Source organism: Coptis chinensis, chromosome 2 (genome assembly GCF_015680905.1).
Source record: "Coptis chinensis isolate HL-2020 chromosome 2, ASM1568090v1, whole genome shotgun sequence".
In the NCBI taxonomy this organism is placed as follows: domain Eukaryota; kingdom Viridiplantae; phylum Streptophyta; class Magnoliopsida; order Ranunculales; family Ranunculaceae; genus Coptis; species Coptis chinensis.
Window position 1 is genome coordinate 112,351,434 of NC_141457.1, and position 24,058 is coordinate 112,375,491.

The following is a 24,058-nucleotide window of genomic DNA, read 5'->3' on the forward strand; positions in this document are numbered from 1 at the left end:
TGTATACATGAGTGACTCCAAACAACACAACGGCCGAAAAAATAACTCTCAACACCCTTTTTTTTTAATCACTATAAATGTCTAAATTTACACCAATGATTAGGTTTTGATTCTTAATTTTTAAGTTAGGATAATAAAGAGGGAATGGTTTTGGCATGTGTTAATGACTGCTCTTCATGAGTAATAAGGTGCCTACGTATTCAGCACTATGTTAGTGAGACTGTGAGACTGGAATCAAGTCACACGTAGTTATGAAGGGTGGTTTTTATAGCCATTGAGAGTGAGCATCGGGTATAACACGTGTACTGATAAGTACAGATGTGCGGTCGAGATGGATGACATGTTCTATGTGAGGGGCACATGGATAGCAGTTGTAGGCCTATCTGAGTTAGCATAGGATATATTGATGATGCTCTCCGTAATGATGGTGTATGGCTGTAATAGTGCATGTATTGCGGCGGGAATGAGGCTTAATGATAAGTTGGTAATGATGATAGTAATAGGTGATGATGTCACAAGATGAAGTAGAGTGGCGAGTCACTGATCTGCTGACTATGTGAGTGCTCTGATATAGCGAATGCGATGAGTGTTCGTATGTCTGGGGGCCACGTTGTATTGATGGAGTCGTTGTGCGTGCATATCACGTAACTGATAGGATGTTCCTTACAATCACTAACAAGGATTGGGTAGATGAAATGTCGCATATACTCTTGACATAAGATTAAAAATGGCTCGGGTAGATGAAGGTCAAGTATACCCCTTATGCAAAAGAATAAACGGACCAGCATAACTGAAACGACCCGGTATATAATATGAATAATCATTGTTCATACCATGAACAATCACTGTTCATACCTCAACATGAGCTATGAACAATTATTATTCATACTATAATTAGTGAGAACACCTATTGGAGTATGAACAATCATTGTTCATATCTATTTGGGGTATGAACAATTACTATTCATATTTCAACATGAGTTATGAAGAATCAATGTTCGTATGAACAATCTATTTAGGGTATGAACAATCACTGTTCATACCTCAACATGAACTATGAACAATCACTGTTCATACATATTTGGGATATAAACAATCACTGTTTATACCTCAACATAACGTATGATTAGTAATAACACTTTTGGAGTATGAACAATCACCAAATTTCTCTTTTTTATATATCGAGCCCGTTATATGAACTTCACCACCAGAAGTAGATTTATAAGATGAATTGAGGGCTGATTTTTAGTGAAGATAGTTTTCTCATAATGGAGAATCTTCTTACAAAAAATCAACCAAAACAAAAATGTTTAACATTATTAAAAGTTGTTTTGAAATTTGAAAAATCTAGATCGTCGGATAATTTGATAACATTGTAAGCAAATTTTGATATGTATAGATATCTTTAAATGTGCTGATTTTTTTTCTTCTAAGGATAATCTATATTATGGGAATAACATCTCCACCAAAAATCAGCTTCTAATTCATTGTTTTTCATGGTAGAGTTTTTTTAGAATTTGTATAAGTGGAGTTCATATAACGAGCATGTTTATATATATAAAACACATAGGGGTAAAATATGTATTTTAAAAAAAATAAAAAAGTCAGACTAACTTATTTTATCAGTGAAGGTTACTAAAATTGAAATAATAGGTTTATGGGTTACTTAATGCCTAGAATTTGTACTTGAGAGTTATTAAAAAAAAATAGTGTCCTCTACAGTTGTTTTGGCTAGAAATTGGTCCTCTAGACCATTTTCTTATACTGTATAAATATTGTACAAATAGAAATAGACATGAACTGATAAACCTAATTAATATGAAATTATGAAATTACTAGGTCGCCGAGTTAAGGATTTTATATACTAATAAAGCAAAACCAAAAGCCTCGGAAGGCTTATGTTCCACATTATTTTTGCTGATATCTTGTAAACCAAATGCAGCCACGTAGTACAAGTGTCCAACTGATGCACAGTTAAGTACCTACCTTCAAGTCTTCGACATCTCAAACATGGCATAAGCACAAACGGAACATGCCAACAGCTGAATCTTGATCTATCACTTTCTCACTACAGTTGACAGAAACACATCAAACAATGCGAACCAATTTATATTCTGTCCTACAGCAATTCCAGGCTACAGAATATCAGAGAGCAGCTGACGTAATTGAGAAAGGTAGGGCATTTGTCATAATTTTGTTATTAAAACAAGTTCGAAGTGTTAGTTGGCAATATCTTTCGGTCTGCAAGATGAACTACGTGGTTGTCTAACCCCACACCTTAATAACATGCCCAAGTAATAGATTGTTTGTGGGCTACAGAAGTTAATTGAATCCTCCATTGCATATTTCCTTTTAGTTTCACGGGTCTCTCGGTCAGTAAGTTCTCTTAACGTGGTTGTAAACTTTAAAATGGCTGTACTGTACTTTCACTAGTATGTGCGGCAAGTCTAATAGCTAATACAAAGATCTTTCATTGAAAACCAAAAACTATCAATTACTTGAGATCAATCAAATAACAACAATGATTTAAAATCGAGATTAATAAAAAAAACGATAAAGTGAAGTACTTTTAAAAATAGATTGTTGTTCCTCGGATATACAGAGAAATTGATGTGGAAAGTTAATTCAATTTAGAAGACATTATTAGAAAAGGAAACGTAGGTGTTTGCAATTTCTAATTTCCATATTGTTAATTGAATTTATAAATTAGTGGGGGGTATCTAGGGATGACTTCGGATCGGATCGGATCGGATTAACCTCCTTCGGAATTTTTCCAAATTTTTTTCGGAACCTAATATGCTAGCCAAATCCGATCTAATTTTTTTTCGGATTCAAAATATATTTTCAATTTCAGAACTTTCGGAAATTTCGGAATAACTCGGAAATTTCGGAATACTTGGTAAATTTTCAAAGATCTCTTTACTTTCAATTATTTTTGGAATATCATACGCCAATGTTCATTGTAGGGAGAGAAAACCATGTCCACAACATCAATGTACCAACAACAATACGCACTTGTTTACTGAGAAAACCCATTTTCATTCAAACAAGTGATCCAAGAAAAAACGAGAAAAATAACCTGCGCCCACCAATAGCAAGCATCGTGATTCGTTGAGTCCGGGTATTTGTAATATTTCAATCTTTTACGTGTGTGAAAATTGAAGCGTGCGTGAAGTGTCTGAGATAAATAATGGATTATGGTCTTGGACTCTGCAAGTAGTTCTTTTACATAATATTCTATCTATTGGAATTTGACTTTTGGATTGGTCCGGAAGTTCAATGACATTTTTTCATATCATTGTTATGCAGGGGCGGTGTAATGACGTAGAGGTTGGTCCAATTCAAGTGGGGAAGAGCGGTATGTTATGTTTTTTTTTTTGTTTTGGAAGTAAAAAACTGTAAAATGAATGAACGGTCGAAGATCTAATCTAAGTGGATAGTGAGAGAAGTATATATTTTCGAATAAATTGGCAATAATATCGAATTTTGGATCGGATCGGATCGGATTTTAGAATTATATCCAAACCGATCCAATTTTTTTTTCGAATTTTCGAAATCGGAAAAATTGGCCCGAAAAAACTACACCCGTGAGCCAGACCAATTTAATTTCGGGTCGGATTTCGGAAAAATCGGAAATTCGGCAAAAAGAGACACCCCTAGGGGTATCTGTAAATATTTTATAGTTGTTTTATAAATTTTAAAATCATAAATGAGAAAAGGCTATATAATCAAAGAAAAGAAATCTAAATTAGCCTACTAGGGGTTACTCAAAACCCGGCTATCATATAGTGTAGAGATATGATCATGGAGCTCATACTAAAATGATGACAGGATCATCACATGTGGCTTATCTAACCGATTCATCCATCCATCAACAACCGAACAATTCATTTCAACAGTAGGATGAATCATCGGTTTTCTAGTCAATATAAAGTTTACAACAGAGTAGAACCGATGTTATGTTTTAGGAACTACACAGTTTGCAACAAAGTGGAATGCACATATGTTTACAACATTACCAAAAGCACAAAACGGAGCTACAGTAACCCATGCCAACCATTCCAAAACTAAGGCGCCAAAATAGCTAGTCTCAAAGGACCCACTATGTCTACTTTTGCGTGCCATGGTTAACTATCACTACACCTGCTCGACAGTTTGGGCAATCCCCACAAGTCCGCACCCAGGGATATAAGCACCCCGAGTGAAATTTATGTTTACATGGAAGGCAAATCAGGTCATCACCTTCGTGGAACCTGTCCAGACATATACTACATTCCAGTACCGCTTCTAATACAGGCACATCATCCTTATATTCAACGTTGAAAATCTCCCGCTGTAAACAATTCACCTCTTCTTGGTTAAGTCCTGGTGGCCTTTTTGTGCTAAAATCTGGCAGTGATGAGAATGTATGTATTAGGGTAGATGAATCAGATATTGGGTCATCTCCTAACCAGTCTGCTGAAGTTTCAATCTCCCAGCCTCCTGTATCAATGAGCCTGAAGTCATCGTTGTACAAGAACTCATTCCAAGGGACGCCTGATGTTAATCTACTGCTTTGCCTGGCATTACAAGCAAGTATAATCTCTTAGTCTTAAACTCAGAGGGAAGAGACCCCAACGCCAAAACACATCAAAGATTAATCACTATTAGGAGGCAGACACAATATATCATTCAATCAAATAATGACATAAAACCAACGCCGCAACTGATTCAATGCTAGATCCCATGAGATGTCCTTTATTTGCAACATTTTCTACTATTGCATTTCTGTGGCCACCCTTCTCAGCTACTCCTTTATATAGGTAAATGGGTGATGTTGTTGGCGACTTGGTATATCCCAAGGGTCCGAAATTCCCTGCTCCAGATCTATGTGAGTGTGAGAGAATTTCAGATACTGGCTTCCTAATGCACCAAACAACTCTTAGTAAGAGACCTGGCAAAAGGAGATTGAAAGAGAATCTCTCCAGTCGTTTGCAGCTGGACTTTAAAAAAGATGGAGTGGCTTTTGGATAGTCCTGACCACCGCGTAATTATCCATGTTCGATATCTCATACACTAAACTAGCTAACACCTACCCCTTTCACGCACTCCATTCTCATACCAACGGGCGCCTACAGTGCATTGTTTTTATTATATTCATAAATCTAGTCGATACTTATGGAATATGTATGTTCAAAAAGAATGAAGGGATATTGATATGAGCACAAACAAACCTGTTAGCAGAGAGAGACACACCTCTGAGTCTCTCAACAAGCCTTTCCCTTGCCAGTAGCACATCCCCAGGTAGTTGGTCAGTCCTAGTAAATTGCATTCTATTGGCTCTACTACTTGATGTCCCCCTGCTGCTACTACTTCCTGTATTGAATTGGCTTGCCCCATGATCCAATCGAACAGGTTCATGTTCCTAAAATTGTAACACTATACAAGTCATTTCCATAATCCATTTGTAGGACTGCACAACAATAAAGCAATAAAACAAGATTCATCCTAATTTTTATTACACAAGAGATAACTAGAGTTTATAAAATTGGAAAAGTATAAACCTTTCATGCTGACTGCTGAGTTTACTTATTAAATTTAGGCAAGCATACATGAAATGAAGCCTTGAATCTAAAAAAAAAATAATCTTTACCCGATGCCTTGAATGGGAAGAAGAAGAGGAGGAGCGGTTGCAGTCTTCAATATCACGACGCTGATTATGGCGAGAGCGGCGTCGATTGTGGTGATGGTTGATGAGAGGTGTTGGAATATTTCGGTCGAAAATAGAAGAACCAAATCCTAATTCCGTATCGTCGTTTCGGCCTAATCGAGATCTTCTGCCGTGGAATAGTTCCGATGCGCTCGTCATACAATTTCAACTCCTGTTTCTAGTAGTGTCCTGATTTTATTTATTTTTATATATTTGTCTTGTCTTGAATAAAATTCTCCCAGAAAGGAAAGGAAAGGGAAATAGAGACATAGGCTGTCCCTTTCAACTTATCGGTACACTGTTTTTGTGTTTACGCGCTAATAATAATGATAAGTAATTCAGACTTTTGCAGTCAAATCTCATAACAACAAACACGGTACTAGCTCTTATCCTAAACCCTTACCAAACCATTTTTATAATAATCGAAATTTTGTCAAGCCGACGAGTGCGAATTTGATTTATCATCAGGGTGTTTGATTAGAAACTTTAATCAAAGACGTTCGATTCCATTTAATGCCACTGGCTAGGCAGTATCCGATCGAATATCCAATTAGGGCATTGGGATTAGTTGAGGTGCACCGCCTGGATACCCGGTTAGCAAAAAAAAAAAAAAAAAAAAAACGTTTGGAAAATGTCTTTAAATCTCAAGCAAGCAAATTGTTCAGTGTAGAGAACCCAGTTCTTATTTTCATCTTCAAGTAAGCAACTTTGCAACAACTAGAATTTGCATTGTGGAATATGAGGGCAGTTTGGTCTGAACGGATTAAAATTTTTAGTTTTATTTTTATTACTTAAGTCCAAAATCTAAGTTAAAAAAGACTGATACGTGGTCTAATAAACAAACCATAGTTTGGAATTCCGACAAATTCAAAATCCGAAATTCATTAAATTTCAATTTTTATTATATTCAGAATTTCAAATGATTTTGAAATTTTAGATATTTCGACTCTATATTTGGAGTTCGGAATTCTAGAATTTCGTTCGGAATCACGAACTATGGAACAAACACCGGGATAAATCCGTGTGCAACAAATTTGCACTCCAAGCTGATTGATATAACAATGTGGTCGCATAGGGGTTGATTATCATTTGGAAATGGGTTAGGGTTGATTGAGGGACAATCAAAACAACTAACAACTTTTTCGATGAGTCATGTCTTTGTCATTCTTTTTAAAAAGCAAACCACTAATTTAAAAGTAGCTTTAAATGGAGCCCTTCCCAAGTGTAAAACGAGTAATAGAAAGAAAACATCAGTCATCAGAAGACCGATGGAAATAAACTTTTGCTCCTAGGTCCCATATGAGCACATTAAATCCTATATATAGATTTTTTCGGTAAAGATCCAATATATAAATCCTATATATAGATTTTTTTGGAAAAGATTCAATATATAGATATGTTTATATAAAACAACGATATAAAAGGCTTATCTACTTTTCACTTTTTCAGTATACATTGCCGGACACACTCAGTGTCTTGGACCTTTTTTTTTTCCCAGAAACACTCAATGTTCATACACTTTACACAGCAACTCAATTACACAAATCTGAGCCCGCCACTTTATGTAGAGCCCTTCATTACACATTGTTCCATACAAACATACATCTTGGATCAGGCAAATCTTTCTATATCGCATGACAAAATAAACTTGCTCCTGAGTTTAGTTGTGAAAAATCGAGCAAAACCGATAGGAAAATAAAAAGAAAACGAAAATAATACAACAAATTTCTTTTTCTACATTCTTTTTAAATACCTCATCACAGGAAAACACAATATACAAATGAGGCTCCCGTCAAAACTTTCCCAGCACCAAGAGGAAGCATTTGTTGCTTATATATGATATAAACTTTGTGATGCTTCTTTTCCACTTAACCAGGCCCTCTGAATATTCTTAACCACCATGAAATAACAACTAACATTTGAAATTTAGTGCCCCATGCCGAAACGTGAACTAGACTGCACAGGATCAGTGCCAATCAATGCAGCCAAAAGCATGAAACCGATAACTGGTGGTAGGTCCCCTCACTTTGCCTCGGTAAAGAACTACCAAAGTTTGTGGAAGAATATGCTCAACTCCTATAATGCGCGCAAGACGAGTATGACTGCAAAGATTAAAAGCCACATAACTCCAAAACCAAATCAAATATAGAGGCGTCCATAACAAAAGCAAGTGTCAATCAATACACTTTCCTAATTTCAATGGATATTAACAGGTAATTTATAGTTTGCATCTTTCACCTTCGATACAATAGATACTGAAATGAGTCAATCAAGAAATAAATGCATGTAATTAGATGGACATAACAAATTTCAAATAATGAAGTGTAATGTAAAAGAGATCCAATGGAATTTGGTGTTAGCTGTAGCACATGTAGATTATCAGGATTAAAAGGGAATAACAATTTGCCAAACCCAAATGGCTAAAGATAAAAATTATGAGTGAAGTGTGAAAAGGTTAGTGAACCTCGCAAATACCAACTAACACATGCACAGAGAGTATCCTGCAGGTATCCCAATTTTTTCATTATTTCAAGAGGATGACTTCAGCAAAAGTTGACATTGTCAAACAACCAAAGAAATCACAGAATTGTGGCTAATAAACTACAAAGGGCAAAGAACCTATACCACTGAACAACACAGGCATAGAGGGCAAGTTACAACCTGATAGCAATGATGTTTACAAAATGAAACTTATCCACAAAAACCACACAACATCCTAGTTCAGGATTTCCATAAGTTATGCATATTTTCTGCTATTGCTTTTCCTTGCAACCAAAAAGAGGTACGATTGCAAAATGGTTATTCGCTAGCAATAACAGTTTGAAACTGGTAGGAACATTTGCTTAAGATCCCCTAAAACCTTGGGCATTTGGGTAAACGATGGAAACCTTTCGTATTCATTAACCTGATAGGACATATTATGTATTAAAAACAAGCCAAAACATAGTGGTTTCTTCTCCCGAAACTGTTGTGGGTGGTGAGCAGGACTCGTCCGTCATCTCTCCCTGTCAAATTTAGGAAGGTGGTTCTTCAACTAAAATAAATGACTTATTTCTCCTCACGGCATATATTTAGTACAAGTAGAGAAGGGCCAAACAGTTACTTGAGCTTAACTAATGCAACCTTCAAATAATTATGACTGCATATCCACATCCATCACAATACATACTTTATTGTTAGATTTTTTTTTTAAAAAAATTACCTTCCGGAATTCCATTAAAAAATCTCTAAGAAAGATGGCCCTGCTTTTATTTTCTTTGCCCAGAAGATGCTCTTTGATATCTTCCATGAAAAGAAAATAGCTATACGACTTGGCTAAAACGACAGGTCTTCCCTTTATGCCATCATGAAAATGAATCACAAATCTAAAAGACAACGTGGCATGAAATGCATGCAGATCTACTCAGTAATTTGAAAGCAGTAGTGTTTTGCATTTCTTTCAACCATCCATTGGAAGCAGTAGCTAATGTAAGCTTGTATACCGACAAAATTCACTTTTAGTAGAGAATATGAATGAAACGGGAGGCTTAAAAGAGCACCATGCACAAGAACTTTTAAGGACATATTTTATAGGAGAACTCCATAGGGAGGTTAACAGAGAACTTTTAAGGGTAAATTTGTCATAAAAGTCTGTGCTGTGCCTCTGGTGAAATTACCCAATGTAGGTTTCATTGAGTTTCTCCAACAAAAAGTGGGATTTAATGGTGTGAAGACACCCTAATGCATTTATAAAACCAATGAATTGATAAAACAGACAGAGCTCATGGATAGCAATGTACAGGCAACAAAAAAATGATGAGAGCAATAGTCCGGCATGCTGAACTAAATATCCAATTGCTGTCAAAGGGCAGCTTACCTAGCATGCAAATGGCAAGAGAAATCCACATTGCAACTTGAACCGTCCGACTATATTGGATTTGATACTGAGACCTCTGAAGCTGTCTCTGAACAGCTCCCAGCCAACCATAAAGGTGCTTATCGTACGATTCATCACAGGCATCAAGGCAGCTCTTGCTTCTTTCACAGCATGCATCAATGCCCTGTAGGTGTACATGCAACACGCAAATATATCATTTGCATAAAGGACAACCAAGTTCAACATTATCAGTAGAAGCGATCTCAAATGGCCAAAACAGCCAAAAAGAGAAAGCTAAGAATAGAGAACAGATAAAACTTCTCACCCGACTCAATTGTTGAGACTGCAATGGCAGAGTATCTGCTGCTTGATGGCGATCACTTAATTTCCACTTCCTGAAACCATTCTTTGCTGTCTTTATCTTGGACATGGGTTCCATGGTATTCAAAAACCCAGAGAAACTGACTATCCTTGGAAGGGGTTGGTCAGGCTGCCCATCAGTTGTGCCCCGTTGAAAATCTTCCTCGGCGACTGCAATCTTCCAGGAGGCACTAATCTCCGCAGCACTTGCTGTCCTCCTGTGTCCACGCAACCTATCCTCTTTCGTTTCCTCCGTGGAATTAGATGAACAACCAGGCATAGCCTCTTCACGTGATGCCTGTGAATCCAACTCTCCCTTATCCTTACTAGAAACAATCACAGGATTCAAACCACCAAATCCGGATAAAAATACCGCAAGCTCGTCTCTTTCCCCTTGGTCTAAACGTACCCAAGGCAGCGATGTTGTCTTCCCTTCTGCCCCAGATGTTTCCTTCAATGAATTCTCAGCAGTCGCAATCTGACTACCAATTGCATCAATAAACTGACAATGCCTAGTTCTCCCATCCTCAGCTGAACTATCCACATAACTCGATTTCACAGCCCGCTCAAACTCTTCCAACTACACTCAATACATTGCTAAAAATTTCAAAAACTCTAATTCCACACACATAAGTCATAACCATAACAATATTCTTAAAAATTCACCTGCCATTTTGCAGTTCCCAGTGCCGTTTGTAGGTCTCGGCGAATCTCATTTAAATCACAATTAGTCGAAGCAAGTTTCTTTTCATGGATCCAATTTCTATAAGCTGATTCCATTCTTCAAATACATAATAAAAAAAACAACCAAATAAAAAATAAAGCCCTCAAATTTAACTCCAGTAATAATTAATTAATCATGAAACATTGATTTTTTTACCTGTCTGAAGATTCCTGAACTTCTTCAGCAGCAGAAAAGAATGGATCTTTTTCCCACCTATCAAAATTCGCTGCCATTTTATACTTTTATTTCTCCAATTGAATTGAATTTGTGCAGAAACTCTTCTCCAAATGCAGAGAAGAAGAATGTTTTTTTTTTCTGCAGAAACAAATAATTGGTACAGGTGTCGTGTTGGTGCACCGACGCTTAACGGGCGAGCAAGTTGGAGATAAGCTAATGATTGGGATTTATTTAGTTATATCTAAGCCGTCGAATACGTGTGTGGTTGGTACGAAAGCCCCGAGAATCAGGAGTGTGTTTGTTACGATGAAGGAAACACTACGGAAAGTAAAAGGAAAATAAGAGTAGTCTATATTTTCCATAATTTTTAAAGGCGTTTATTTATCTAAAGAAAGAAAATGGGTTTTTTCATATGGAAATAAAATTATGAAAATAGAAAAGATTTTGTGTCTTTAGAGCATCTCTAAGTGGTAGTAAATTCAGTCGTATATTTCAAATTTGAATAAATGCGTTGGAATTTGCCGAAATTTCATCTCTAGGTGGTCGCATCACCTGCTTGTTCGCAAATTTGATACGATAGAAACACTACGGAAATGAAAAGGAAAATAAGAGTAGTCCACGTTTTCCATAATTTTTTGTTTTTAAGGCGTTTGTTTATCTAAATAAATAAAATGAGTTTTTCCATATGGAAACAAAATTATGGAAATAGAAAAGATTTTGTATCCTTAAAGCATCTCTAGGTAGTAGTAAATTTAGTCGCATTCTTCAAATTTGAAGGAATGCGAGGTGGAAGCATTTGTGGTCGCATCACCTGCTTGTTCGCATTCTCGTTCGCAAATTTGACAATTTGGATGCGGATGCAGAGCGACATTGGTAATGTCGCGCACCATTGCAAATGTCGTCCCAATTTTTTTTTTATTTTGACCAAAGAGCACCACGCGTCAGTAGTAGCCACTACTAATGTCGCGCGAGTTATTTTTTTTTACATTTTCAATTTGGTGTGACAGTGAGAATGTCGCGTGAGTTTTTTTTTCAACTTGGGGGCGATATTGGTGATGTCGCGCAACAGTATGAATGTCGCGCAAGGTAGTCCTATTCCAAATTTGCGAATGAAGGTCGAAATTTGCGACCACCTAGAGTTGGTCGAAATTTGCGACCAGTTTCTTCATTCGCATTCTTCAAATATGAAGAGTATGCTACCACCACCTAGAGATGCTCTTAGCTAATCTTTGAAAATTTTGTGGAAATGAAAGAAAATAGATAGTTAGAGACTCACTACTAATACACCAAACAATACAATTATTCATTTCCATAATTTTTACAAACAAACGTGATTATTTTTTTTTCCAGTTTTTACTTTCTTTTTACCAGTTTACCAAACACATACCATTTAAAAATTATTTCATTTTCATTCTATAGTAGACCACTCATTTTATTTTTATTTTTTTTTCTATGAGTTAAAATTTAACAAACACACTCCAAATTTTACGCATTCTTAACTTCATGAGATTAGACATTATTAGAGTCGCTTGAGTATGTTTATGTGTGCCTTAAAATATGTTTAATATTGTAAGTTGGTAACACGAGCCAAAATACCATTCTTCACTATGGAGATATAATTCAACCAACTGTTTGAAGTTTTTGTTTCGAAAGGAAAATAGATGTGACACCAACTTCAATAACGACAACCTAACATGCGTGATCGGCACTAAAAATAAAAACTTGACATGTGTGAATCAGATATTATATATATATATATATATATATATATATATATATATATATATATATATATATAAGAGTAAGACAGAGAAATGCATGTCCTGTTGCAGCATCCAGCATGAGTGATGACAAGTACTACCACAGTATCAAACGCGTGATTTTTGCAGTAGTGTGCATTATAAAAGACAAGCTCTTTGTTCTGTCCCTAGAGTCAGGGACAATATCAAACGCACTGCTGCTGGATAAGGGAAGACAGTAAGTAAATACGTTTGAAATTTTGAATTCAACGGAGTCCTCATCCTATAAACAATTGAACTTACTAGTCTTCTTTGGATTTTATTAGTTTTGTTCGGTATCATAGGCTCAGAGATCCTACATCAAATGTAGAAGACAAAAATAACGTTTTCAATTGTAAAAAATACATTGATCGATGATGAACACGTTTTCTTAGCAACTTATCTGTTTGGGAAGGATGGAAGATTATTGGTTGCCTTAGAACAGATGAGGCTAACTATGTGGCTAATTGGTTCTTTTTCTGTCTAAGTATTAAAAAACCTATTGATATTAATGATATGTGTTTTCCTGCTCTTTTCTGTACTATTATGAATACAATATAGTAAATTTGGAAAAATAAAAGATTTCAAGACTCTAAATCTAACCAGCAGTCAACCCTTCAACATGGTTATAATATATTACAGGATTGGAATAGAACTTTTACTAATGATGCAAAGGTTATTGATGAACAGATGGAGAATGATAGCATCTCAATCATGTTTCATAAGGATTGTTATTATGCAAATATAATTGTGATTGGCAGGGATAGTCGAGGAGAATTTTTGGGAGAAAAAGTTTGTAGAGTCAAAACCACTTCACCTGGAGAAGCAAAAACCTTAGCAGCAGAACTGACAGTAAATTATGCAGTCCAGCAATATTGGAGAGAGATCATTGTAGAAGGGGATGCTAAATCAGTCATCTTAGCATGTGTAAACATGATTTCAGGATCTTCATGGACCTAGAACCAAGCTATGTGCAATATTTCTATGAGCTCTCGTAGTTTTAATTCCATATTATTCAGAATTCAGATTCACTCTTCAAACATGCAATATATCAACTCACAAACTGGCAAAATGGGCAAGATCGAGAGAGTCTTTATCTGTACGACTGTACTAAATGTCTGTAATAATTTCGTCTGTAATAATTTCTTAAACCAGTTTTTAAGTAAGGAATAAATAAAGTGCCCATGATTTATTCATGGGTCCTCACTATCGAAAAAAAAAAGAGTAGTGATCAACTTTAGAAAGAACGTGAAAATTCAAGGTAAAAGAATTGTAATTGAGAAGTTCAGTTAATATCAATTAACATTCAAAGGAGCTTATCAGAGAGGCCTGAAGCTCGGGACCTAAAACTCTAAAAGTCTAAAACTGTTGGAACACCCAAAAAATAGTGAAATTCCCTCATCCTCCGTGAGAACTGTTCATTGGGCATTGGCTACTTTAAAAGCAAAACCGAAACAAAAGTCGACTATTGGAAATGAAGAGTGAAGACTATAAAGTAGAAACAGGCAACCATCGCCCTTTTATCTGAGGAAGCAACACGGGGACGTAGAGATCGTCATTATGATTATAAATACAGTTGTGCAGCATCTTTTGCTAGTAAAAGGTCTACATGCAGCAACTGCACTCCATTCTAAGTACCAGCACAGATTGGTACGTAGACATCATGTGGGGCTGGTTTGTCAACTCCTTCATCACTACGCAACCAATGAGTTCGGATGAACACAGAAGCACCATCAGGAACATCTTCCATTACCCGTTCACTGCCTTTTGGATAGTATATTCCAGTGCGTGGATGAGGAATCCAATAAGGGAGATTGACCTTATTACCATCATCATCTGAGTCTCTCAAGGCATCAGTCTTATCCCGCGCAGTAAGGTTGCCACCATAGCGGTTGCCCCACCAAAATCCCCTGCAAGAACCGAATTACGCAAAGCACCAAGCAATAGTTGATTAGTTTAAACATTTAATAGTTGATTAGTTTTTTTATGGTTAATTACTATTTGAAAAATTAACATGATCCTCAGTATCCTCACATGTCAGGGAATGCAAGAAAATGAGGGATGGATTAATTCTTGAAACATAGGATCTCTTTTGTCATTCCCGTCAAAACATTGTAGACTTGGTGGTAATATCTCATTTAACTTTCTAAGAGCAAATATGTTTCAGTTTTGATAGTTGAGACTACTCACTTGCAGAAGTCATTTCCTTCCATTAATTCTTCTTAGTTCTTACACTTGAAAGATGAGTAAATGTGGATAATAGAATCCAGCGCTTATTAAATTTTGTGATTCATTTGTAGGGTTTACATTCAAAGAATTACTTTCTGGTTGTGTCCTCCCATCATCAGTATAGGCTGTATAGCGAGTACAAGTTGGGTGGCCATCAGGTACCAAATGAAGTTGAGGAAGTTGTAAACCATGTAGGAGCAAAACACATGCACTCTGTATTGGCTAACAGTCGCTGTGCCAAGAGCCTTACATAATGACTAATATCTGGAAGCTTAGAACTACAGCTAAATTGGAAAAGAGATGATTTTAGTAATTATTTACACTAGTAAGCGAAAACATGAACAAAAGGCTTATTGTGTATCTGGGGAAAATCTGGCATCAAATATATCTCTGGAAGACACACACACAGTAACATTGCAGCTACTAGGTATATGGAAAAGTACATATTCAAAGTAGAGTTGATGTCTTGACCAAGTAATACATGTCATAATTAACTAGCAAGACAAATTTATCTGACTTTTTTTTTGTAAAGCTAGATTTAAGACAAAAATACAACGTTGCAAAGTAGGCAATGTTGCTAGTCAAAGGAATGCTACACATATTTAAGGGAATAACATGATCAAGAAGAAATATAGTTACCGAACTAACATCTTTGTTTTAGCAAGCCTGAATCTGGCCATCATCCAACGAGAGAAATGACGTACTACGACTCACTGACGTCTAAGAGAGAAGGTTGAGCTGCAATATCTTTTATGTATGCACCCTGCCTGGGGAAGATTAAGGTTGTAACCTACCTTAGATAAAGGTTGTAATAAGTTGTACTTATAGCCCACCTCTAATCTACCTTTGGTTCAGTAAAGAAAGAATCTGATTCCACAGTTGTGCTCCGTACATCGAAGTGTTGAAGTACACTAGGACAGATCTGGACTGAGTAAGTGTTGTGTTGCAGTCACCTTTAACTTTAGAACTTGATAAGTGAGATTATTCTTAATTTATGATCTCTCTAACTTTTTAAGCAAAAAGAAGATAAAAATAAAAGGGCCAAGTATCTATAGCTTCTCCTGATAATTATTTTGTGGAGACAGCCCTCCATTTTTTGTGGTGATTAACCACTTACTTATCCTCACTATCAGATACCCACCGAAGAGGGATAAAAGAAATCCCCACTGTTTAGTCTAATGGTCAATATTAAGTATTTGGGAATATATGATTTATGTAAAGAGAAGTCACATTGTTATATTAGGACCTAAGACTATCCTTTTTCTCGTTTTAGCAGGTTCTCTCCACAGTTCCCCAAGTCTGGTTAGCATAATCTGTCAATTCACACATGTCATCCCAACTCGTAACTGATTCTGGAGAATACTAAATGTCGAACCAATGCACTCAGACATCCTTCCACAATCCACTGGTCACCACTTTCAAACCTCACAACTTCACAAGGATGTGCTCAACCAGAAGCCTAATCCAGATCAACTTAAATGTAAGATACATGTATATCATCAAGTACTATCCAATAAGGGACCATTTCAGGTGCAAGGATGCATAAAGTCTCAACTGTAGGTATTTGGTAAAGACACCAAAGACCACACAGTTCAAAGCAATGTAGGCTATGTTTCCTGTAGGAAGTAAATTGGGCCTTCAACTTAATAATTTCGGATAGGACATCAAACAGCAAACAATGTTATTGTTTACAAGTCCTCTTTCGTGTGTGTGTGTGTGTGTGTGAAGTAGAAGTCCATTCTATTTATGACATCCAACTAATTTCACATTAAGCATTGCTATCAATCCTATCATACCATGGAAAATGGTTCATACAGAATTCTGGAAGAAAAATAAAATAAAAACTAAACATCATTCAGAATCCTCTGCAGACTGACAAACAGGGAGATAGTACGTATCTAACTGCCAATATTTCTGTTTTACACCCTCCCAAACTTCTTCGCCCAAACAGCCTTTAACTGGTAAGGGAATAAACTGTGTGGAGTAACCCAAATTCCCAAGTTCTAAAGAAACTAACTGACAGTAAACCACATGGAAAAATGCATTACCTCCATAAAGAAAGACCATTAAAGAAAGAGTAGATTCCACCAGGCTTCAGAAGTGACGGAAGTTCCTGGTGAAATTTCCTCAAATCTTCGTAATACTCCCCATAAGTATCAAAGAATATCCCTGCATGGAGATACACAGTTTTAGATTGCAACATCATAGATGGGATTTACCAAAAAAAAAAAAAAAAACCAAAACAAAAATCATAGATGGGATTTTTTCTCTTTTAAGCATGGGTGGGTGGGTGTTTTACAGCAGTAAACGAATCTACAAAACATCAGGGAGACTCTGTTCCCTTTCTATGATCAATAAAATTATACATTGAATTTAGTAATCTAAGGCTAGTACCCCTTGGCTGAGGGCAAGTTGTAGTGATGTTTAGCCAATGAGTGATCAATTTAAATATACAAGTCTCCATGTGCGAGTTTAAGCAGACACTAGCATTTGAACATGGGCTTGATTAATAAGACAGCAAAAAAAAAAAATACTTCAAGCTGATGCAGTAGTCTTATAGAAAAAAAAAAAATCATAACACGGCTTTATGGATTTAGCGATAAATGATGCAATTCCAATTCTGCGTGTCTGCCACTATCAATTTCAAGTTAAGCATAACATAGTACTATCTAAAGATCCCTAAGGGAACTATCAGTTTACAAACATCATTACTATTCTCTTACCCCAACAACTGGGCTATTTGTCACTGGTTTTGTCAATTCACAATTATGATAACTTTGCCAGGGAGTAGTGCTTCAATTAAGAAATATTTTAACATATAACTAGATCATAAAGAATATACGTAAAATCATATTTCCGCAACTACAACACAAATGAATCATATTTCAATAGGGGGGTATGAAAAAATTTACCATCATAAGAGTCGAGTTGTGAAAGAACGTCTTGCCATTTACCAAATATTATCTTCACATTTTCCTTTTCTCCCCAGCCAGTACGTAGCATACGATTATAAACCTCAGGATGAGCCTCAATAATGGTATGAGTAGCAGGAGAATACTGCTGAATAGCCGTGTCGACAAGACCCATTCCAAAGCCAATGTTAAGAATGTGACCACCAGCAGAGCAAACAGCTTTTGCATGAGCTTCCATCAATGGTTTCTCCCAAGCCATCATGACAGCCTTGCTACTCGAATCCATAATCTTATCCTCACTAAAAGTAACTCTGTCTTCCAAGTAATCCACATCAGACACATTGTTTTTATTTTCTGATCTTGCAATTGTTCCTAGAACTAACTCAGCCTGAATCCCTGCACAAGGAAACCCAAATAAGACCCTAACGTGTAAAATGCAAATTGTATTATTGAATCAGCAGCAACTTACATACCAGCATTGAGGAGTAGATCAAATGCTTCTTGGTGGCCAGCATCCATGGCAAAATCACCAGCGGAGAGGTTTGAAGGAGTGAGGGCATTCCAGGGCGCACCAGCTTCAAGAAGAGTTTTTACTACGTCAGCATGGCCATGCTTGGCGGCGTGCATTAATGGTGTGAAACCTTGTTGGTCGAAGTAAGTGACGTCTGTGCCACCACTGACTAGATTTTTAACCTTGGTGGAATCACCGGACCTTGCTGCCTCACAGACCACTTCCTCTCTTCCGTCCATATTTCGTCAGCCTTAAAATCAACAACACTCCTCACTGGTATTTAACTTATTTCGTTCAACAACCGAAATCAATTGAAATTCCAACCGGCATTTGTCGAAATAATAGTACATACATGTCAAAATTTATCGGAACAACTGATTCTCTTACCAGGAAAAGGCTGCAAGTGTTGATTAGTCTTTTTTTCTTTTTCTTATTTTTTTGGTTCTCACTAGAATCCCTAGATATTATTTTCTCAAGGTGGAATGTCCTCTTATTATTTCCTCTCATGGGAATCCATAGACATTATTTTCCCAAGGTGGAATGTCCTCTAAAACTTACGTCAAAAGCAAAGATAGACAATAAGATAAACGCATATTGAAAACTTTATGTGCCCTCTACACGATAGAATATAATTGAAAGTAAAACGAGTGTAAAAATAAAATTGTAATTGCCCGTCTTTCCTAATTCATGACTCCTTGCATAGATGTCAAAATGAAATGAAACTTGATTCATTTGAAAATTGACATATAACACTATCTTTTCTGTTTGGGTAACTGAAGCCTAAATTTGACTCTAACTATGTCAAAAGTGAGCTCGAAATCAGACCAGTGCAGCTTCTTATGGCAGACTACAACATGTGTTTTCAACCTTCTAACAATCATACAAATAGAAAACCATGATGATGGATATATTTGAGTAACTAATTACTTGACCCTTGAACATCCATAGGCGTGAAAAAAACAAGAAAAGATCAAACCAATCCATACATGGTGGTGATTTCATTACAATAAATATGTGCAAGAAGTCAGGAAATTGAATTGGAACAGTCGACCTTTCAAAACACATAACTAGAACCTTCACTATTAGAAACTAGAAGGTATAACTGACAGAGCAGCTGTTAGATGGGGGTATTGCGAATGATCTTTAAACCAAAGGAGGGGGGGGGGGGGTAATCTCAAAAAAAACATTGAAAACAGGGAGTATCTCTAATTAACCCAAAAAAAAAATGTAATTAATTAGTCTATAAATAATCCACATAAACACCAATATATATGAGTTACAAATAAACCAAATTTCAATTACAAACTAAAAGGCTAGATAATGAGTTATAGATTATAAATGTGTATTAATGATTTTTAATTATAATTAATATTTCAAAAAAATATCTAACAAGAAGAAAGGATAGGAACTCTCAAAACTTAAAACTTAATTGCATATGAAATGGTGTGCATTTTCTGGTCTAGCTTAACAGTACCGGAACCATAAGCAAGAAACTTAATGGACAACATGGAAAGTGTTTTTTTTTATGGTGAACAACATTGAAAGGGGTCAATCGAGTCATGTCCTATATGGTTGCAGAAATGGGCTTGAATATTTGATTTGGGTCGGACTCCAAGGCATCTGCTAATTTGGACCACACCATTGAAAAAACAACCCACGACCCATCTCCCCTTGAACTAGGCTGAGGGTTAAAAAACGCAGCACATAGCCTTTGTAGGCTTGAGTAGTAAGTCCCAACCACAGGTGGACCAAAGCCCATATTTACCTCAAACAACGAATACTGACGACCAGATGTTACTATAACAGAAGGCCCACCAATACCGAGCAGTATCTTTGCTAAAAACATCCCAGGCTTGTGACTCTCAATCCAATCAATTAAGTCCAGAAAATGTTCTTCGTTAGTCACCTCACAGATTGCTCTATGTGCAATAGTAGCTACCTTTGAGAGTGTACCTTGTCTCAAATCTTCCACACTTGCCTCTCCAACAGCCATTGACAAAACATTTCCGACCAAGTTTGAAACATCCTGTGACACTATCCGTGGTCTTCCGTCAACCAACCATCCCATATTACAATGTGTCTCCGACTCTTCCAATGTCGCTGCTACGACCTTCCAGATGTACGCAGACACGGCCTCAACTTTCGTTCTCTTTTCCCCATTTTCACTAGCTAGTTCTTGCAACTTAATGACATCCGATGCCTCAATGAAGTACATTTTTTCACTGAAATGTCATAGGCGTTTGGTGTGTTTAAGAACATCTCTTCGGTGAACTTGCAAAATGTCCGGTCAAATATTGGACCATACTCAGGAGGAGGTGACCGTGGCTTAAATATCGATCTTTGATGATTTGGGTAGTTAGAGATCGGCCTCTTTCGTGCAACTTCTGACCATGCTACAAGAAACGTGTTAGAGGACTTCGCGTCAACAAGAACATGGTCAAAACTCCAAAAGAGAGAAAACCCCCCACAGGTGAAACTAGTGACCTGCAAGGATAGTGGCATCTCAAGTGAAACTGGGATATAGATGTCCTTTACAGATTCGTTTAGATCATGGAAACTAGCTAGATCTATATTGGCATGGGATTCAGTAACTTCAACACCTTGGTTGTTACATAGAATCTCAGCTTCATTAGTTGCACTATTAGAAACTACTCTACCAGCAAATGGGAAGTAGTGATTAAGAGTTTCAGAAAGTGAGGTTTTGATTGTAGAAAGAATTGATGAGAAGTCTCCTACTGGAGGTTTCGTATAGGCAAATAGAACAATCATTGCAGATCTGCCTGAAAGGAGATCAAGATTGGAGATAGGGAGTGTGTAATGTTTGATTGATGTATTGTTTGCCATCACCAATGATTTTTGAGTAACATTGAGGATGGTTTCTGAACTAACCATTTTGAAGGATGAGGAGTTTGCTTTATTTTTCTTCAATCATATATGCAAGGTTTATATACGACCCTGTTTTGTATATGGAATTTATTTAGAAAGATTCCTAACTACTAAAATATGTTTTAGTACATATATATCAAACAAATTACAAGTTGGAGTAATTGAAGAATTGACAACTTGAAGATGCCATTTGTTTGTTTCTCAACCAACTTTAGTAGATGCTGTGCATGATTCCAGTTGATATCGTTTGTCTTCTTCTCCTAAGAAATTAAAAATGATCCAGAAGTGTTTGTCCCTTACTAGTGAAAAAATTAGTATGTTCGATAGCTCTTGACATCATGCATGAAAAATGTTTATAAAAAAATTGAAATAAAAATAGTTCTCAGCAGGGGGTCTACTTGGTGGCCGGGGCAGCTAGTACTGAAGCATCTTTCATCACAGGTCTTGCCTAAAGTTCTCAAGCTAATGAACTTACTGGGTGAACTAGGAGTCGTGATCCACAATTTTTTGAGCTTGTGTAGGATTTTAATTTCCAACTTGTTTTCTCTATTCGCACTTGCTCACCATCTTATTTTAAGGAAGCAGCAAATCTTTTTGATAGATGCACGTCTCCTCAATATATGTTCTTCGGCAGTATTGTAGTCGTTGATGGGCCTGGCTTTGGTGATCTTCATTGGCGTTTGTCGATGCTCCCACTACGTCTTGGTGGTTTAGGAATTCATTGTGACCAACGTCTCCACATTTGCATTTGTTGCCTCAACATATTCAGACCAACGAGCTCCATAACCACATTCTTAGAAGTCGTGGTACTAAGCCTAGCAAGTGAACCACCAATATGAAACATTGGAGTGAATACTACCTGGTCGGCTGATCCTCCTTGCAATTCTAGACGTCTCCACTACAACATTTGATATGAAACTCCTATTTTTCCCGTTGCCACTCTTTACATCATTTATAAAAGTGATATGGTATATTTTGACATCACTTATAAAGTGACTTTAATTAATGTCTTTTCTGTTGTAGTAGAGTCCAACATCAAATTTTGGTACGGTACTCATAGCTAGTAAATTCGTGGATGGCAAAAGTTCGATATGTCAATTATTCGCCTAAGATTCGAAATTTTCAACAATAATACTTTTAAATATTCGGTCCAATAAAAGCCGGTATCTATATCGTGTTTTATATGGGTCCAACTGAATATATTTCTTTAAAATTCGGCTATATATTTTACATTTAAAAGTTTGATATATAAGTATATAACGTTTTTATTTTTATTTTTACAATTTTATTCGCCAAACCTTATAATTCGTGAATAATTCGCAAATAATTCGGCAATTATAAGCCCGACCCAAGAATTAAACTGTATCATTCAAAAATTCACCGAATTATTCGTTTTATTCGCAAAACCTTATAATTTGCGAATAATTCGTGAATAATTGGGCGAATTACTAGCTATGACGGTACTCACTAGAGTCAATTCAACTTCAATTATTCAAGTAAATAAAATCAGCCCGTATCTATTGAAGGTCCAACTTCAACAATCCATAATAGTCCTCAACGTCAAATTGAGATGCCAAGCATCAATGTTATTTCAAGTTTTCAACCTTTAAGCCTCCAATAGCCCATGTGCCGATAGGTCTTCTTCTTTTCCTTCCTTCCAATTAATATAAAATTCTCTCTCATTATTTTACCAACTATCTTAGAATTTAATCAATAATCATACCTTTTGTAACCAAACCAGCTCATTACCAAAGAAATTTAAATCAAACCCCACTAATATATCAACTCCTCTTTCAAAATCAGATTCAAAATCAGATTGCATTAAAACCCCAAATCAACCACTTTGCAGAAACTTTTTAACAAGAATGATAAGTAGAAGAGTGTAAGTGTACTATGAGTCTATGAGGAATTCATGGCCTAATTAAATTATTTTAATTTCATCATCCATAAGTCCCTTTGTGCCGTTTGTGGAGATGGAGAGAGAGGTTAAACTAAAAAAATTCAAGCTAGATAACCATGGAACTTATCAGCTCTCGGCTTGTTTTTCCTCAAGCTAGCAGGTGGTGTCAAACGAACTTATCACCAAGTCTGCCAATCAAACATTACTTCAAGGGTTAAGGCCACCTCCTACTCCCACGCATGCACCCGACCATCTCACAAGTATTTTCAAACAATTTAACACATTAATGACCAAAAAAAAAAAAAAGGTACGTGAACCAGATTGTACTTTAAGAGCATTTCCAATACTGATGAATATCAAGGGGATGTGACAATATTCACTTTTAAATGGTCAAAAACTTTTGCCCAATGCAAAGGTGAATATCAAGGTGATTATTTTCCCAAATCAAAACAAGAGTGAACATTCAACCGAGATAGTGGCCGAGTTGTAAACTTCAGACGAGATGTTGGATTCCGTCTCGTGTGTTTTTTTTTATAAAAAAATCGGTTTTTTTTTCGGACCGAATATTTCACTCCGTCTCGCGTGTTATTTCGACTTTTCTTCGGGTTTTTTTTTAAATTTCAAATGGGATGTTTCATTCCGTCCCTGTTTTTTGATTTTTACATTCAAATGGAATCCAACATCCCATCCGAGATTAATATTCACTTTACATTGGGACCTCACTTTGCTTTTCACCAAAACGGTGGAAAAAGAGAAAATTGAGCCTACGTGGAGGTGAATAATAATGACATGCATTGGGAATGCTCTAACAACTTGTGCCCATTCGATCACCGACCAACGATTTCTTACTTACCGACACAATGGATACATATTATTAAATAGAGTAATATACTAAGAAATACCACGTAATTTAACACTGAAAAGAATCTTAAGCTTGAAAAAAAATCACAAATAACAAACTATGATACTACGAAAACACCCTTAAGCACAAGTAAATTACTAAGTTGCCCTTATAAAAAAATATTTGTCATTACAT

General features: G+C 36.3%; 3 protein-coding genes, 1 long non-coding RNA gene and 1 pseudogene across 5 annotated transcripts; 1 reads left to right on the top strand and 4 right to left on the bottom strand.

Moving 5' to 3' along the window:
- Positions 1–3,867: 3,867 nt before the first annotated feature.
- Positions 3,868–7,139, bottom strand: LOC147520766 (putative E3 ubiquitin-protein ligase RHY1A). The gene is made up of 3 exons (XM_086592270.1): positions 5,633–7,139; positions 5,214–5,404; positions 3,868–4,559 (listed from the first exon to the last, which is right to left on the bottom strand). Exons 1-3 carry the CDS (start codon positions 5,846–5,848, stop codon positions 4,109–4,111), a joined length of 858 nt encoding a protein of 285 aa, XP_086448396.1. The 5' UTR covers positions 5,849–7,139; the 3' UTR covers positions 3,868–4,108.
- LOC147520767 (uncharacterized) lies at positions 7,131–11,156 on the bottom strand. The gene is made up of 5 exons (XM_086592269.1): positions 10,786–11,156; positions 10,572–10,686; positions 9,871–10,485; positions 9,546–9,729; positions 7,131–7,791 (listed from the first exon to the last, which is right to left on the bottom strand). Exons 1-5 carry the CDS (start codon positions 10,860–10,862, stop codon positions 7,766–7,768), a joined length of 1,017 nt encoding a protein of 338 aa, XP_086448395.1. The 5' UTR covers positions 10,863–11,156; the 3' UTR covers positions 7,131–7,765.
- Positions 11,157–12,607: 1,451 nt separating this feature from the next.
- Positions 12,608–14,480, top strand: LOC147520768 (uncharacterized). Its single transcript, XR_015212816.1, has 2 exons — positions 12,608–12,783; positions 13,346–14,480. It is a non-coding gene; the product is annotated as an uncharacterized LOC147520768 (long non-coding RNA).
- Positions 14,481–16,551: 2,071 nt separating this feature from the next.
- LOC147520769 (protein arginine N-methyltransferase 2-like) lies at positions 16,552–20,467 on the bottom strand (annotated as a pseudogene). The gene is made up of 3 exons (XR_015212814.1): positions 18,199–20,467; positions 17,726–18,121; positions 16,552–16,982 (listed from the first exon to the last, which is right to left on the bottom strand). The product of XR_015212814.1 is annotated as a protein arginine N-methyltransferase 2-like (transcript).
- On the bottom strand, positions 19,801–21,128 carry LOC147520770 (coniferyl alcohol acyltransferase-like). The gene is made up of 2 exons (XM_086594332.1): positions 20,542–21,128; positions 19,801–20,458 (listed from the first exon to the last, which is right to left on the bottom strand). Exons 1-2 carry the CDS (start codon positions 21,126–21,128, stop codon positions 19,801–19,803), a joined length of 1,245 nt encoding a protein of 414 aa, XP_086450458.1.
- Between the last annotated feature and the right edge of the window lie 2,930 nt (positions 21,129–24,058).